The following is an 18,043-nucleotide window of genomic DNA, read 5'->3' as shown; positions in this document are numbered from 1 at the left end:
ATTGCCAGTCAAGAACACTTAGTTTGGAATCCTAGATAAATCCGAAGGTTCCTCCTTGACTTTACAAATGTAATGGTGTGGACCTCCAGATGTAGGACAGATCTAGATCTCATCATTCTTATTGGCTGAGCTATGATAAGTTGCTTGCGTACAAATACACATGAAAAAACGTCAAAACCCAAATAGTACCGGTACAACACTTTCCCAAAATGGCCTCAAATTGCATACCTATAATATCTTGGCACAACTTTATTAACTGAATGAATGCAGGCATCACCTATTAATAAACTCTATTGCTGTTGCGCTTTGTGATGGGTGACACACTTGGGGCTGCACATGAACAGATTAAGCAGAATTGTTTTAAGTATGTATCTTCATTTGTAAAATTCTCAAATTATCTGGACATACTTAACATACACTCCCCATGTCACATACTTGATAATTCAACGCTATGGTGGTGGAGTATCCTAGTGGTCAAAGGGTATGCTTGTCAGGCTGAAGGCCCAGGTTCCATTCCATGCATGAGTACATTGAGTGAAGCCCGTATTGCTAAAAGCTGTGTAAACCTCACTCACTCGCACTCTCTCTCGCACTCAGCTGTTGGACATGACCATTTAGTTTCAATTTTTCAACAAGTGTAGACTGACTTTGTTGAGGCTTGGGGTCCCAAAGAGACTTGCATCTGTCGGATATTAAAAACCAAGAATATTTCTATTTCTTATACCAGCAACTTTAATTCAGAGAGAGTTTCGTTTGCATAATGTAATTGATAAATTTATTATTTACACTGGAAATTCAGTGGCATCAAATGTCCAGTAGTTTCCAATTCTTCATTCAAGAAGGTATTCAAATAGAAGACTGGTTCATCGTTCTGTGGCCTGGATGAGTGTCTGTGATGCTCCTAACTGATCCGTCTGCAATGTACAAGTATCGGTAATGAAGATTCGTCACCTAGGATAGACACAGCCACTGGTTTAGTAGTCCGAGACTACTGACAATCTAGAGGGACTAGTTGCTGTATCTTAAAATCTAGTTACTGTACATAAGCCAGAAGTCTGAAATGAGCTGTTCTCCAGTTGGTGTCTACCGCGGTAAATATGAAACAACTTCGGAAAGTGTAACTATTGACCAAAGATGCATATATACTTTTCAGAAGAAATTGTCATGTAAGATTAACTAGTCACATTAAAGAATCTGGTGTATAATGATATAAGTGAACTTAACTTTGATGGACATATCACATACAAGAGTTACCTACCCTTAAATTGTCTCCCTTTATCGAAGTGTCTAGCCCGTACCCTATATGACTGTTAACGTCCATTTTAAATTAGTTCCACATTGACAAGGCAAAATAATGACAAATGAGCATTTATGGAGTTAATATCACTTCTTGATGTTTGTAATTCTCTCGATAATGTTTCGTTATAAACTGTAAAGTTCTCATTTAACTCGTCAATCAAGACTATTTGCCATTTTTGTTACTTGACCAGCGTGGATTCTTTCGATTCCAACAGCGGTCTCCTAGTTTTCGAGTTTTTGTTAAAGTTGTTTTTGTATATTATCATATCTTAATGTATGATAAATAGATTTTGGGACCCTAAATATTTTTGGATGCTTTTGCAAACACGAAATTACTTTTTAAGTTGCAAATACAACTGGTGGTGAACAGTCCGTGTGTGTTAGGTAGGAAGAATCTACGTTTCAAGCTTTTACATTTGTAATGAAGTAATTCATTTTCCGGTAGATATCTACAGAAAAAGTGTATAATAAATAGGATATTCCATATGTTTCATTTTATTGAGTGATGGGGACTTCCTATATTACAGTACTGCATAGAAAGAACAAGTTTTAAACATTTGCATTGTACAATCAGAAGTTTTCAATGATTCTCACTGATGACAGTGTAAAATATTCTGTATTAAGGGGAAATTACCATCTCAGGACAATGTATGGAACTAAACTGGAGTCACAGGATTGCCTCCTGTCGGGAACTTCATGGAATGTCCGGTTCATCATCTTCTGTGTTCGTGTTCATTTATTCCACGGCATCCTCAACAGCTGAAGCACAATTCAACAACACATTGTTAGGCTTCATGCATTGTGGACCAATCTGAGTCAGCCTTGAATTAAAAGCACAAAGTTTCTTGGCCATTTTCGCTATCTGTAGAGTTATAATTAGTGAGCAAATTAATTTTGGAGGAAAATCCAATGTGTTTTCACTTTCAACAAGAGGAAACCATCAACTAAAAAAGTTGCCAGCAGTGAAGCATTAAATTGGATCATGTAGTCTGACTTGTCTGTCTTTCTAGACCAACAGCATGGAACGTTACTCACACAGATCACTGTATGTCTGTCCTGAACTTGCTTACCAGTATCTACAGGCAGCTGTGACAGCTGGAATGTTGCTGTACATCAACAAACAATAAAGTGTGTGGAAGAAAAGAATCTCAAAACAAAATAACTTAAACTTGCCATACCATTCATCTTCTATGTGTAAAGTCCGTTTTATTCTTCAGGAATTCAGTTGTTTTCAGCTACAAAACAAAGTCATAGTTTTGTAACAATTAAGCATTTCTGACTCCCCACTTTCCATTATGCAAATATAATTTAGTGATCTAAAACAAATTTACATTCATTTATACATCTATGTTATTGTTTAGGAAAATTAAACTGGTACAGTGAAACCATCTTACTCAGGGTGGTTCTATTTCCAGTAATATCAGTCGAAGGACAAAGTATGAAAATGTCCTTTTTGGTCTACAGAATGAGCACCATTTAATAATAGATAAAAATCTTCAGAAATTGTTGTGCAAGTTTTCAGATGATTCAAATGATTGTTTAGGTTTTCAGGTGGTACATTTTGCTAATATTTGACCCAAGTTGATTTTCTATTGAAATGTACATAAATACAGCACAATCATAAGGAAATATATAAATGGATCACAGGCTTTCTTATGGTTCAATCATATCGTCAAGACAGAGAAAAAAGGCTAGTTATCAAACATTTACACATTACTGATAAGTGTCACACCAATATGGCACTGATTTTCATAACTTGAAAATGTCACATTTCCATTGGGCCAAAAAGGACCCTTATCCTCCTCTTTTGTCTAATTTTGACAAAGGTGAGTTTGTTGAAAAACTGGGTTGGTCAAACAACTTTCCCACTGAAGCTTGAGTGGTAATATTTCAAACAGGTATAGATCAACACAAGATCAAAAGACCATAAGCAACTATTCAACTATATCTGAATCGCCTCCTGTTTCAATGCTCATATCTGAGAGAAATGTTATGCTTGTCAGCTGGCAACATCTGACCGATACCATGACAAGGTCAAGGTGATCTCAAACTCTGAAAACCATTAAATACCCAATTAAAAAATGATGCCAAAATCTTCAAAGATTGCCCTGAACAGTTTTCTGTACAACCTGCATTTCTCATCACTGTTAGAAACCCTTTCAAAGCATGGAAACAATAAGAAACAACAAAGAAGTGCCAATGGATCACTTGCTAGTCCTTCACAGTAAAAATTGGTACCCACCTAGGAATGTAAAGCTTGTCATCTTCGAACAATAACATCTCCTTAGGTCAATAGGACTTACCAATGTTGCTGAAATCTATCTTCTAGTCCGATGTGCTTTGTTTGCTGTTTAACGCCAAACTCAGCAATATTCCAGCTAAATGACGGTAGTCTGTAAATAACTGTGTCAGGACCAGATAATCCAGTGATTGACATCATGAGCATCAATCAACACTAACCAATCCTTGTAGTCGCTTCTTGTGACAAGCACAGGTTACTGAGGACCTATATTCCTAGTCAAAATCCCCACATGGAGAAAAGCACAGGTCACTGGGGACCTATATTCCTAGCCAAAATCCCCACGTGGAGACAAGCACAGGTTGCTGGGGACCTATATTCCTACCCATTTTTATGACTTGATTTTCTTAATTTTCTCAAATAAAACTACAATTCTAATTTTTACTTCATTGATAAATTTCATTTACACTACAGTAGACTATCTGAACCATGACCAAAATTACTCAGAGTTTATCAGTTTCCAAAGAAAACAACTAAAGAGATAAAACTGTCAGTTTATTTGACGGTTCAACTCTTCCAACAGATTATTTCAGATTGACACACCAAATAACTTGTTTCCTGTTTGATTGGCATTCTAGAAGTTGGAGAGTAAATAACCTAACGTACAACTTTATGGATAACAACTTCTGTTTTTTTGCATAGAGCAATGTTTTGATGTGGACTTTTACAATGTCATCAAATTAGGGCGACAACCAAGTGAAGAGATTCACTCTAGCTTGATAATGGTGTAAGAATCTACATTGAAAAGTTGCTATATGCAATAAATTAGATGTTGTTATCCATAAAGTTGTACATGTTGTTGTTAACTTGTTTCCAAATTAACAGTGCTAATGGACTTGCTAGGTAAACACAAACACTGTTTAGAGCTTGTTACAGTAATCCTCTGGGCCAAGATGATCCGTCAGAAAACAATGCCTGTATATAGAGAGGAATTTGGAGATTGAAATCTGACATCTGAAACAGACAGATGGTGGGAAACTCAAGACTTTAAGTAAAGATGTTTTGACTAAGCTAGGCCGGGACTGGGAATAGATGCTGGTGTATAGAGACTGCCGGTGTACTCAGATGCCTGTTTAGACAGAGTCCCCTTGATAACATTCTCTGCATTATTTCGAACTCACACCTGTAGGGAGGAGTTAATCTAGTGACAGACAAACATTGTAATGGATGACTTGTCTGGAAACACACCAACATGGAAACTCATTTGGACCTTTGGTCCAGGTGAGAGAAAAATCTATATCGCTAAACAAAGACTTTTGGTCATTTAGACACTTGGTTTGACAAAGAAAATGTCCTACTACTAGCCTTCTGTTGCCCTTTAAGCAATAGTTTAAACAGATTTGACTATTTTACGTTGGCAATCTTACATCTACTACAAAAAAAGCCCCCAAAACATCAAGGCTACTTCTATCCCGAAAAAAGGAGTTTTAATTAGTAAATAAGTTTGAGTATATAGAAGCTGATAGAAACTTGAACAAGATTGTCAAAAAGTAATAACCACATTTACTTTATCAAGCCACAGAAAATTTTAATGAGGCTGACTCGGAATCAAAGTAAAGCATGGCAGCAATTTTTTAAACAGATTTTATTCTTTCGTCAGCAAAATGATGCAATCTTTTCTCCTCTCATCAATCTAGACATAGACAGTGTTGAATGATGACGATTATTTCTGTCTTTTAGAATGTAATGAAGTACCACATTTGACTCGAAAGGAATATGTACACATTTACTACTAATTCGGACGGCATTGCATAGCGATTTGAAACGTGCCCTTGAAATAGGTCCGTGCAAGAAGCAAACGTATGCTTAAATATTACAGATCACACACACAACAATCGCAATATTATTAAACATCACTGATGACCGATTTATTACAGAAAAAACGCAGCGTGATTAACACATAACTATTAACAGAAATTAACACGATTGATATGAAATATATAATTATAATGAGGAAAAGACTGGCGATTTGTAACAACATGATTCACATTTAAATTCAGTAATGAAAGGCGAGTTAAGGAATCCATCGAAATTGTTACCACGGCCGCCACTGTAAAAAGCATGAATAATAATAATTGTTCATGGATACTGGTGAGATGGGCTAGCTGTGCGAGACGCAATAAGTCCGTTATGAAGAGTTCATGTATTTAAACACTCGGTGCTCCTTTCCGCAAACTCCTGGTGTATTCATCGCAAATTCTTCCTCACGTTAAATCTTTGCGCCCGATTATGTCAGTATGGACCAGGCACGCGACTTCTCGGAGGAGACGACCGACTCGCTTCTGACAGATGATGTGGTGGAGGGTAACTGTTCGTGCAAACCAAGAAAAGACAATTGGAACGCTCGTATGATAGTATCAAAGGCTTCATACAGATATGGGCCCAAGAATTTCAAGGACCTTTTAAAGCAAATTTTCTTTTAACAACAATATTAACACAACTTCTACATTGGTTAACTGCTCAGTTGTTTTCATTCTATTCCTCAAGGTAAGTAGAATTATAAAACTTGAAATTGGACCAGTGCCACAAATTTACCAAACATCTTCAATGTTGAAGACAATTAATCATCAATGACCACTCAACTTTGCAACACGGAGGTTTTTTTTATTTCCAAGCCTAAATGTGACATTTAAATGTTCTTCAAAGTAAAAGTCAAGGGCCATTTTTTGTATTTCTAAGCATGACTTTCAAGCATCTTTTCAAATTAAAAATTCAAGGACCATTTTTTGTATGTCCAAGCCTAAACTTGACACTTAAATATCCCCAGTAAAACTGAAGGGTGTTTTCAAGCCCTGTGTGCACCCTGTTTCATTTATCTTAATGCAAAATCGTAGGCAAATCTATCACCATCAGTAGTAGATATTCCGAAATTTATACACACTTGACATACCTTGCACAGGTGTGATTTCATATGATGTGAATATATTTTTCGACAATATAGAGACTTTCGGATTTGAATTTTATAAATCTTTGTAAGCCATCAAATGTCATCTTATGATTTCTTACCTTTATATTCTATCTTTGGATTTGTCCTTACCTATGTTTCAGTGAACAGTATGCTGGTAATGACTCAGATAATCTGGGTTCATTGACACACTGGTTAGGATGCCAACTTAGAAACAAATTTGCAAATCAATCATCAACAAATAGTAAGCATTTGAAGAACTTGCATGCATACCGAACAAACAGTCTAGAGATGCCTACCTTCAATTTTTAACCAAAGCAAGTTTGTCATTTCAACAATTCAGTGAATAAAGAAACTATTAAATATGGCAGCCTAAGCCAAATCAAAGATTAAGTCAGTCTGGCTTAACGCAGCTTTGAACAGTATCTCAGGTATATCGCGACATGTCAGCTTGATGTTAGGGAAAGAGTGATACAGGTTCTAGACACATATGCAACTTGGCAGAACCCCAGCACAGGTTGGCTGCCAGACTATGTAAAATAAATTGGGGGATCTGGATTTTGAATCAGCAGATTCTGGCAAGGCTAAGGGACACAACCCTGAACAGCAAACTGCAGCATCTTAAACCATTGTGCCCCCAAAAGTCCAACATACCCGATAAGCATGTGTATTGTGAAGTTTTAGACTGTTTTTATTAATAATATACAAGATTGGTTCACATTGACAAAATTTGACCAAGTTTACTATCGATTTAGAATCAGTGATCTTTGGACCTATCGCAATATTTATTTCTAAGGTCCAGAAACTTGAAAGTGTTAGTGTCTATCTTTGGAAGACCTCTTGGCAAATTCAGAAAGGTTGGCAGCTCTGCCAAAGGTTCAAGGTTCATTTACTTTGGCAAACAATTGCTTGCATAAAATAACATGAAAAAAGCACACTTTGAAGAAATTTCAGAAATTGTAACTGTCATAAAATAATTCAAGGCAAAATAAAATAAAATATAAAAAATGAAATTAACAAACCAGAAAGTAACAAATGCATATCATGTTTTCATCATGTCATAATATTCTATTGTAGTCTTTTAGTTGTTTAAAAAAAGTCCAATTTTTCTTGAATTCAGGGGTATGATAACATCGCACTAATGTCAAACCGAAGAGAAAGCCTTTTTTCTCATTTTTGTTCCTGTTATAAAGTCACATACAAGTAGCCTTGGACATTTACCTAACATGTTAACTAGCCTGTGTAGTGACATCCCCAGGTCCAAGCCGGACATTAAAATATATCTCAGGATACCGTTAAACATATGACTTACTAACTCAGACTAGCTCTAATTTCTATCTCTATGATACATAATTCCAGCATTTTACAGAAACTTCAAATATTGATATTTCTTTATCATTTATGAAAATTCACATTAACCAGAGCCAAGGCAACTTTTCAGCTGCCAAAATTCATAAGAGAGTGCTTATTTTCCCACATTGCCTGGGCAAATGCCCTATTCTATTTCTTATATTCTCCAGGTGACACAACCTACTCATACGTTTGCAGGACAGTTTCGGCAGAAACCAGAACTTCCCTAATTTCATCCTTCCTAATTCCCTGACTTGGAAACCATGAACAGCAATTCCACGACTACCAGAGCAGGTGAAGCAAGACTTCAGAAGACTCAAACTGAAGCAACAACTCAACAAAAATGTCTCAAGCATAACAAACACCTTGAAAAAGTCACACTTACTTACGAGATTTACCAATTTTGGAAACATTCCTACCAAAATATCAAAACACATTATTGAGGATACGACACAGGAATAATTAATTTGTTGCGAGTCAGCATCCGATTCTGGCTGGACAGGCAATACTTTGAATGTTGGTACACATCTGCTCCAATTAACACAAAGGAACTTAACGGCTCCAGGAACAATCCAGTAAGGACTTACCGACTACGGGCATAGTAGCTGTCGTAATAAGCATCCCTGAAACATAACAATGATGACATACAGAACTTTGGTGAACAGGAGTGAAGGAGGTAGGGGAGGGAGAGAGATAGAAACAGTTTTACACTAAAAACAATGATGTGGGAAGCCTCTCTCACCTATGTTGATATATACTCAACTAAAATATACAAGAAAAATGATGCATCATCTTTGTTGTTGAACATAATCATATCCCACAAAGCTAAGGTGGCAAAAGGAGTGAGGTGAAATGGGGTTTAATGTCGCGTTGCACTTATATACATAGCAATGTGCATGCATGCCTGCATGCCTTGTACCTGCATGTGTGTCTCTTCATCATCTCCTCCTACTGAGCTAACCATTAACTGCTGGGTGAACAGAGGCATATTTTGAACAGTCACTTGCCTGAGGCAACACCACATGTGCTTCAGCGTGGGGCAAGGCCCAAGCTTGATGTTCTAAACTGCCAAGATAACCTCTTTAACATGCATAAGGCAGAACTTAACAACATCATTGATTCTGCCATCTTTATCACCAAGATGTATCGAGGCTTACCTTGGGGGTGGTGACCTTCTGCCATAGTACTCCGGAGGCGGTCTCTCGTACGGGTCCCTCTCTCTGTAGTATGGATCCCTTGGTGGTGGGGGAAGGGGGCGTCGATCGTAGGGGTCAGCATAAGGCCTGTATCTGTCTATGGGTGGAGGTGGCGGTAGGTAACGGTCACGATAGTAAGGATCAGCATAGGGATCCCTGTAGGGCCTGTCATAGGGGTCATATCCTCTCCTTGGTCCACCAGGACTTCTTCCACGACCTCGAACACTGAAACCAGTTCAGAGGGGAATGGCCACACAGCTGGTAATTAGGGCTGTCATTGATTGGAAAGATTAGTATTGATATACTGACTCTGAAGTATTATGATATATCACTGATATAACAATATATATCGATTAATAACAAAATTAGTTATTTTGTACGTGTGTAGATAAAATTCCTATCTTGACCTGCAATTGATCGCCTTAGTGTTAAAAAGGATCTAGGTTGATTCGCTAAATGTTTCAAAAGTAATTTTTTGCCTTCTAATTACCCATCTTAACCATGGTAATCTTAAACTTTGGTGGAAGTGAAGTATGAATTTAGTATCAATATTCATAATTTGTATTGATACAGTATCGAAAACAAACATTTATCAATACATCAATATCGCGAGAAACAATGACATCCCGAATGGTAACAGATTGTTTTAACTAGATACTACTTTGGTGAAACCCATAAGCAGGGTAACAACTTCTGGAATTCTACCCTCAACCTGCTGATCCTAAGATAGCTGAGGTGAAGTAACTTGGAATAACAGAGCCCATGGAGGCAAGATCATTTAAAGACTATTAATGGTCTTTGTTGCAGAACTAAACAGAACAGGGACTTTATCAATGGATAGAATATCAAATAACAAAAAATATTTACAATTTCGTGTTTGGACATTTAGAAGACTATAATTTCCAAACAATATCAATAAAAGTATCTGTTAGTACTTACGGTCCCCTTGGACAGTCTTTGGACCTGAGAAGCAAAAGAATTCAGAGGCATAATTTGATGTTAGATTTACCACTTTGACCAATGGAATATTAAAACTACACATATATCCCATAGAAACTGAAAATTAATAACCAGGTTATATGATTATGATTATGATTATCATGATCACCATCACCATCCAATTATTCTGGCAGGACCATGGGAGGAAACTCTGCACAGCAAACTATGGCACCAAGACCTCTGACCCCTTCATGGACAATCTTTCTCAATTTTCTCTTCTTCACTCACCCACAAGGTGGGGTGACCCGGACAGCCCAACCTTAAGCTGACAGTGCATGTGTTATGTGACATACAAGCCTTCACACTGGTGTATGGACAGTATATCTTTTTTTCGCCTAAACAATGGACTGTCTATTGTCATGTCCTGACTTATATGTTCCGTGATTCAATGATACAACAGGAATGACCATGACTGCTTATATTGTATAGATAACTCCTTGATAGACGTTTGAAGCAGGGTGGTGCGATCAGCTGATCGTTCATTCCAGGTAGCTTTGTTGACGTTTTGCAATCAGTACTAAAAGTATTGTCCTTGATGTTTGAATGTCACATTTTTATATATAAAGAATATTGTAATTGTATACTGCTCCAGATAACTTTTTGAGCAATTGAGTTTTTACTCTAGGGTTTCTATTTTAATTGGGTTATCAGATTTTTCATTGTGTAACCAAAATCTTTTCACTCATCCATTCAACAATCTATTGAGTTTTTCTCCAAATTAGTGAACATTTTAAGATTTAAAAAACAATGAAATAATGTTTTAGATGGATGCATTTCAGTACAGCGGCTTGGTGACGAGGTGCGCTAAATGTGAAGTGTTTGTCGAGTTTGTTTGATAAACATGCTCGACTGGCTCCAAATAGCCGCGGAGCAGATCTCCTCAATGGGCAGAGCTGCGACGTACGCTTGTGACGTAGCCACTGCTCTAACCGAATGGGCCTTCAACCTGGTAGGGGGGTCCCTGCCTTTAAGCGTATACGCTGTGCAAATGGTTGAATTCTTAGTGAACGATTGGGTTCTTTGAAAACTTTCTTGAAAAATCAGACGTCTTGTGTAGTCGAATTACACAAGGAAAGTGATTTGGGTTAGAGTTACTCCCCTTGGTGCGGGGCGTCGTGGAGGGTGAGGCACTGTAAAGGTGGTCATACATCACACAAAAGCAAAGTTTTTTGTGTGGTAACATTTTTTATTAAGGAAAAATGGTTACAACTATGTCATGTAGATTTTCTTGAGCAAGGAAAATGCAATAAGTGCCCCAAGGAGGATTTAATCTGAAAGAGAATATTTATGTTTGTGTCTATGTATGTGAAGCAATATAATTTAGATATTTTTCAAGGTAGCCATTTGGCAACCTCTGCATTTTAGTCAGTAGACAAATTGATATTAAGTCTGCATTGGCAACCATTTCAGTCGCAACTTTGAGGCCTGACAGGCAATTGTCAGTGACACTTGACATTGAGTGAGATGTCTTAGTTTGCTTTACACGTCACTAATAAGTGGTAGATGGGCTTGTTGGTGATCAGATATCAGTTTGCTGTAGAGAGTTTGTTATATACGTAAATTTAAATGATATTATATAGGAGATAAGTCCGGGACTTTTTAACAGTTCGTTGTATCCGTTTGTTTGCTATATCTGTGTTCGTTATATCCGTGTTCTACTGATTGATAGATGCATGGTAGATTTTCTTTTGGTATATTTCTCAACAATATTGTCAAAAAAGAAGAAATCAGATGGTAGAGGAAATGTTTGCATGAAGTGGCATTTAAAATCAGTTGCTAATTTTGAACATTATTTCTTCTTTAATTACAAGTAAAGTCACAGTGGTATAATAATCATAGATCATAGGTAAAGGTCTGTAAAGGTCTGTCAAAGATGTCTGTGAGCTGTTGAGTGATTACATTGAAGCCCATGTTAATATGAAAATTATTTGTTAAAACCTTAATGCAGCGATGGTTAAGAACTTCTCGTGGGAAATAACACAAAGGCTGATATAATTTTTGTGTGCAATATTTGAATTTTTCATTGATGCAATCTTACCCTGACAGAATCCATTGCTGTTTCCTGACATGGAAAATGACGTGGAATTATGCTGCTGTGTCAATTTGTGCTTTAAAGACTGCACAAATTTTAATTTTGTAAACTAATAATTACTACATAATATTTGCTTAAAATATACAGTAGTAAATGACTGTTTTTGAATGAATGTGCAATAGGATAACGTTTCAGTTTGCCTCCATCTTTACATGCCTCTAGTTGTCACAGCACATATTGACCTGGGAACCAGACAGGAAGCGACAAGTTGGACCATCACTTATTTCTTTGAAAAGGAGAGCTATTACCTTTGGCACAAAGAGAGAGCCCATTGTGCAGGACAATATTGTTGCCTTGTCTTAATGCACATGACAAGGAAACAGTTTGCCGTACGGTAACAAGGTTTCATCATACATTGTCCAAAACATGAGAAATGTCCTCACCAGTGTCCTTCCTTCCCACATCTGTAGCAGTCTCCTTTCCCTCCCATCCCAGGTCTCTGTCGGACCTTGCTATGTGACAGCTGAAACAAGGAGGAATGAATCCGTCACTTTAAGTTTATGGGGTGCTCAAATTATCCTGGATTACAGGTGGATTGCATGAACAAATATCCCTGTGGTAGAATACATAAAAAAACCCATTGTGTCCTCGGTACAAAGAACTCAACATATAGCTAGTTATGACACATCTTCCCAAAGGAAGGGAGTTAACTGACAGTATGGTCCAGTTTCAACAACTGCCGAACTAGGATGGAATTTCTTGGCTTGATCGTAGCGCCACCAGTGGCTATTACGAGTTATGTCCTTTCTATGTCCCGCCTATTGAGCAATCAGATTCCACTCTCATATCTCTTGTACTTGCTTCAAGCAAATGGCTGGGCCCTGTCAAGGAGATCTGATTGATAATCTATTATTGACATGATACAGGTCTTACTTTGCAAAGTGCATCAAATCCTGCGAGCAGATTCATAAAAAAACAAGAAAAGATTTGAAAAATATCTGTTGACACCGAGTTGGTGGCACACATGCCTTGCAAATCCTGCAATCGACTGAAATCTGGACGACAGTTTCAGCACTGGATGTCGATTTCATTAAGCGATTTTGATTGGACTGTGCATAGACTTGTTAGTCGTTCCAAAACATAACGACCCATGAAGATCCGGGGTAGAATAGGTCTAAAGCAACCCATACTTACCGTAAAAGGCAAATAATGGGATCGTAAGGTCAGGTTCACTGACTTGGTTGATGCATGTCATTGTATCCAGATTTGCATGGATCAATGCTTATGATGTCAATCACTGGTCATTTGTCTGGTCAAGACTCAATTATTTAAAGACTGTCATCATTTAGCTGGAATATTGCTGAATGCAGTGTTAAACAACAAACAAACAATATATAATTTCAATGTTGTTCGGCAAGGGTTGAAACTGGACTTTTATAGTCAGTTATTTCCCTTGCCTTATGAGAGATGGTTACGACAAGAATGGAATTTTGATGACAAAGAGGTCACAACTAAATTATGCCAGATGACACAAAGGAATGTGTGATGGGGAGCATTTCAAATGTTCCACAATCTGTGGCAGGAAGAATATATAACCTACCTCAACTTTTAGGGCACTGCCACTTAAATCAATACCATTGGTCATCTCCACGGCCACTTTTGCATCATCTGCCTTTTCATAATGCTGAAACCAATGCACATACTACTTGTAGCATGTCAAATACAAAGCCTTTAGACTTAATCTTCTTAATTCTAAACTAGAGGTGTTTGCACTGCCAAAATGAAGCAATCCAACATATCCAACATATCCAACATATCCTGAAAGCTTCCAAAATCTGAACATGTTGTGAACTCACAGTCCAAATACCTTACATCCAGATCCCTTAACCCCAAGGACAACTTCTTAACATGTTTAACTTAGGGTAAGATCCATCAACATGATCATTTACCCTAGTTTTAGGATTGTACAAATATAAGTGTTGGTAATGAATTAAACATCCATGTTCTACAATAAACCCCAAGATGACCTAGATGTTTCATGTGGAAGGATTCGTCTTGGAAGAAGGGAGTGGGCCTGCTAATTACCGATTGTTCCAGATTTTTGTTGTTAGATGTCTTCGATTTTTGTATTTGCAGTACAGATTCTATGTCGTGCCCAACACCCCTGTTTGGCTGGTACAGTACAAGTTCCAACAAATAAGCAGGGTCAACAAAGGAACCCTACCCATAGAAAAATATACAAGCAGAGTGATTAGTAGGGCTGCAACGAATACACTATGAGGCAAATACAAATCGTATCACTAATATTGGGAACCGAATACGAATATTAATTCACGAATATAATAACAAGTCAGCAGTTGATGTATTGTTTGTTATGTTCAGTGAAGCAATAACAACAATATATTTGATCATTAATATATTATAAATTTCTATACTGCACTTATTCAGGTGCTAGTATCTGCTCAAATGCGACAATGACCAGTGACCACAATACTGTCAAATTAAATAGTATAAGAGTGTTGTCTTTTGAAGAAATCTATGCATATATGTTCTTATGGATATTTTTTATGTAAATGAGCATGATTGCATGATTGCATGATCATAAATATTCGATTCTAGTGGCCATGAATAATGTATTCAATTCATGAATGGATACAGTTCAATTCACCGAATACCCGAGTGAATCGTAACAGCCCTAGTAATCACAAGTACCATCTTTGTTATATATTTTTTTATATTCTGCTCTCCGGGGAGACAATCTATCCGCTTGACCACAGAGGAGGCCACTAACTGATAAAAGTAGAAGTGACTGTAAATTCTGTTTAATTCCAGCTTTGTCATGGCAGCCTGCATCATGTAATAATGACTCTGGACCTGGCATGACCATGATGACATGCAAATAACCTAAAGTTGACCATGCAGTCCTCTTTAATCTGCCTTTACAACAAGCATGGGATACTACGACCTAGATGTACTTTGTCGTGTTCTAAAGGTAGGGACAGAAATTTTCACTAGATCAAGTCAGTTCGTCTAATGCTAAATTTATCCTGAGAAAATTACAAGTCACAGGTCCGTTGTATCTTATCAGTATTTGGGCTGGTAAACAGTCAACATTTTGGGATAATGTCTACCACTTTGAAAATAGAAGATCTTACCACAAAGGCAAAGTTCTGTACAATGTCACACTCCACAACGGTTCCATACTTTGCAAACACAGTCTCCAGATCTATCTTACGACAGGTCTCTGGCAGATTGCCAACATACAGCTTTGTACTCATTTTCAACAGGTCTGGAAAAAAGTTTAAAAGGCAAAATTCAGATTCATGAACATGATGAAGGAACATAAATTTATATTTTTGCTTAAAAAAAATAATGTTCCAGTTACTCTTAATCTGCAACTTAAAGGGGCACTGATCTAACGCAATTCCCCGGACTGGTTGTTGCCTTTGTTATTGTTTTTCCCCATGAGTACCCGGATAATACGCAACGCAACTGAGCGTGACCAGAGACTGGGCTACCGTCTGCAAGGACAGCTAAATAAACTTGGAGGCTGGAGGCAATATGTGTTTGACGCATTTTTGCATAAACACTGATTGGTTAACTGTGATCTATAAAGATTTCGACAAAGGGCGCATGTTAATTAATTTCTTCAGCCTAAACAAACAGACAGAAAGAACATCGGAGCTCATCGGAAGCGTCATTTGGAAATACCCCAGATGGTTATAGTTTAATACTAAAAAGGTATCCATGCAGTGAAAGCATTTTTGGATTGCGTCGATAATACGATTACTACTCCCTTGTTGTCATTCACGTTTTCTCGTATAACCCTACACTTGTGTATTTGTCGTCATTCACTTGATGCTCAGTTAATGAATTTATTACAGGTACAATTAGTAGTAGCACCAGTTAGATTACCTGACAAAGGTTCCAATTTGGCATTTATTGTGTCTGTGGTAATTATTCGATCTAAATCCAGGTTTGAAGTGAGGTGAAATGTGTGTTATGTAATATGTACGTGGCAGCCCAAGAGATGAATGATCAGTTGATTTACTTGTTTTTGTAAATCAACGGATCGTTCCTAATCATCAGAGGATTAACAGAAAATATGTTGATTGATGAATCACTGTTATCTTGCACAGTGGATATGTCAAAAGTGAGTGTTTACATGTCTAGGTTTACTAAAACAAAGGGAATACACTCATATCATGGCGTGAAGTGTTCAAAGGGTTAACTGATAATACGTTGATTGGTTGATCGTTTTTATCAATCACTCAATGGATTTTTTAGGAACCGTGGGACGTTATGAAAATAGTTGTCACATGGGCTTTCTCAGCCGACCCTTGAGACTTGACACCTATGTGAAACACCTGAAACAATCCAAGTGATCAGTTGAGAAACGAACACGGGTTATAATATCCCGAAACGATATATATCTTTTAAAATATTTGATTGTTACAGAGACATGTGACATCAAATATGTTTCTTTGTACAGCTGCAGACGAGTGGGATATTGTTCCTTTGTGTGGATATTCACGGATACATTCCTCGAACAAGGAAGCTGCCATAACTTTATACACATAAATTTCGTAGGTTGTAATTATGGTATTTGCATTTTGTTTTCCTTCATTTGAACCGATTTGTTCTTGTTTCTCTACGTCTTGGTTGGGAAATTCTTCAATGCGGGATAGACTTTGTTTTCACAAGTCTTTTCCTTTGTAAGGGTGTATATATCACCGTCAATTTGTAAAATGTGATTCTCAGAGGCAATTTATAAAATGTGTATATATTTCAGTCATTTTGACTAAATAATCTGTCCAGATTGATTAAGACGATCAAAAGGGCCTACAAACATCACAAAAGATTATTATGTAGGATTAGAAGCCAAACAACATAGAAATGTACTTTTCAACGTATCATTTTCAGTCTCTTGGTGATGACATTAAACATCAAAATGTTTGGAATTCGTTATCATAATAATACAGATGGAAATTTTTTTCAGTCACTTTGTAAAATAACTGAATATTTAGACGTTTAATAAATTTGATACACTTTTTGACAGTAATAAAATATACACACTATATAAAAAGCAATGCTCAGGTGAAATATTTACTTTGAGTTACAAGACGAAATAGTGTAAATGAAAATTGCAAAATAACCAAGCAAGTGACTTATCAAAACTTCGTCAATGTGACCATACACCCTTATTACTACCCATAAAAGTGACTAATGCGCTTAAGAATGGCGCAGCAAAGGTCGCGAACTAGTCTAGATTTCTGCTATACATCCGAGTACTCACTGGGAAAAAACAATAACAAAGGCAATAACCAGTCCCGGGGAATTGCGTTTGATCAGTGCCCCTTTAATCCACAACTCCAAACCCGAATCTAATAAGATTATGTTTAGTCTTGTGAGCTCAGTCCATATAACAACACTAAAATCTACTGCAAATAGGCCTAATGCTAAGAGCCAAATTTCGAGCAAGAAGAATCAAACGTTTCGTCACAGATAGGGTTTGTTGGTAGACTGTTCCTTACTTTTTACCAAAATCATAGAGACCCTTGCCCTATTGTAAAGCCTGTACAGTATCTTTATTTGTTCTAGGATTTGCTCTCATGCACAAGACCAATTCTAAAAAAACTGAAGTTGTCCCTGGTCATCTCACAATTTTCATGAAAGGTCAGAAAAAGTAAGAATGATCATTCACACTGGCTTGTGATATTTTTGTTTGGATTCATCTGCGAGTCTCGTTCGCCTTCTGCATTGTCTGCGAGTTTGTAAGTTACATGGTCTTCTAATTAACATTGAGACAACATTGCATCGAAAATATTCGAAATATGATTTGTTCAGCCTCTATCATACCAAACCTACATGAAAAACGTCTGTTGCTGCGTATTCGGTTTTCGGCCTCTTTCCTTTATTCTTCTTTCATACTGAAACCACGCTGAAATTAACTTTTAGCGCCA

At 37.2% G+C, this 18,043-nt stretch overlaps 1 protein-coding gene across 3 annotated transcripts; it reads right to left on the bottom strand.

Moving 5' to 3' along the window:
- Positions 1–729: 729 nt before the first annotated feature.
- On the bottom strand, positions 730–18,032 carry LOC139443066 (RNA-binding protein lark-like). 3 transcript variants are annotated; one of them, XR_011651718.1, is made up of 10 exons: positions 17,949–18,032; positions 15,236–15,369; positions 13,681–13,764; positions 12,524–12,603; positions 9,989–10,012; positions 9,011–9,274; positions 8,441–8,476; positions 2,478–2,534; positions 1,934–2,058; positions 730–914 (listed from the first exon to the last, which is right to left on the bottom strand). XR_011651718.1 is itself a non-coding variant. In XM_071223994.1 (9 exons), the coding sequence occupies exons 2-9, from the start codon at positions 15,356–15,358 to the stop codon at positions 5,831–5,833; spliced, it is 717 nt and encodes a 238-aa protein (XP_071080095.1). In that variant the 5' UTR covers positions 15,359–15,369; positions 17,949–18,032; the 3' UTR covers positions 2,549–5,830. The 3 variants fall into 3 exon arrangements, 2 of the variants coding, with proteins under 2 accessions (XP_071080095.1, XP_071080096.1); XM_071223994.1 differs by lacking the exons at positions 730–914; positions 1,934–2,058; positions 2,478–2,534 and adding exons at positions 2,549–5,906; positions 8,239–8,268; XM_071223995.1 differs by lacking the exons at positions 730–914; positions 1,934–2,058; positions 2,478–2,534 and adding an exon at positions 2,549–5,906.
- Between the last annotated feature and the right edge of the window lie 11 nt (positions 18,033–18,043).

This window comes from Haliotis cracherodii, unplaced genomic scaffold (genome assembly GCF_022045235.1).
Source record: "Haliotis cracherodii isolate W230 unplaced genomic scaffold, xgHalCrac1.p SCAF_5, whole genome shotgun sequence".
Classification (NCBI taxonomy): Eukaryota; Metazoa; Mollusca; class Gastropoda; order Lepetellida; family Haliotidae; genus Haliotis; species Haliotis cracherodii.
The sequence above is the reverse complement of the archived record's forward strand: the minus strand, read 5'-3'. Positions and strand labels throughout refer to the sequence as shown.

Bases quoted from the DNA above. Each gene is read 5' to 3' on its own strand.
- LOC139443066 (XM_071223994.1), bottom strand. From the start codon at position 15,358: ATGAGTACAAAGCTGTATGTTGGCAATCTGCCAGAGACCTGTCGTAAG. The intron at 9,275-9,988 runs GTAAGTACTAAC...AACTGGTTTCAG, and splicing joins AAAGACTGTCCAAGGGGACC to TGTTCGAGGTCGTGGAAGAA. The intron at 5,907-8,238 runs GTAAGTGTGACT...TTGCACGAACAG, and splicing joins AAAATTGGTAAATCTCGTAA to TTACCCTCCACCACATCATC.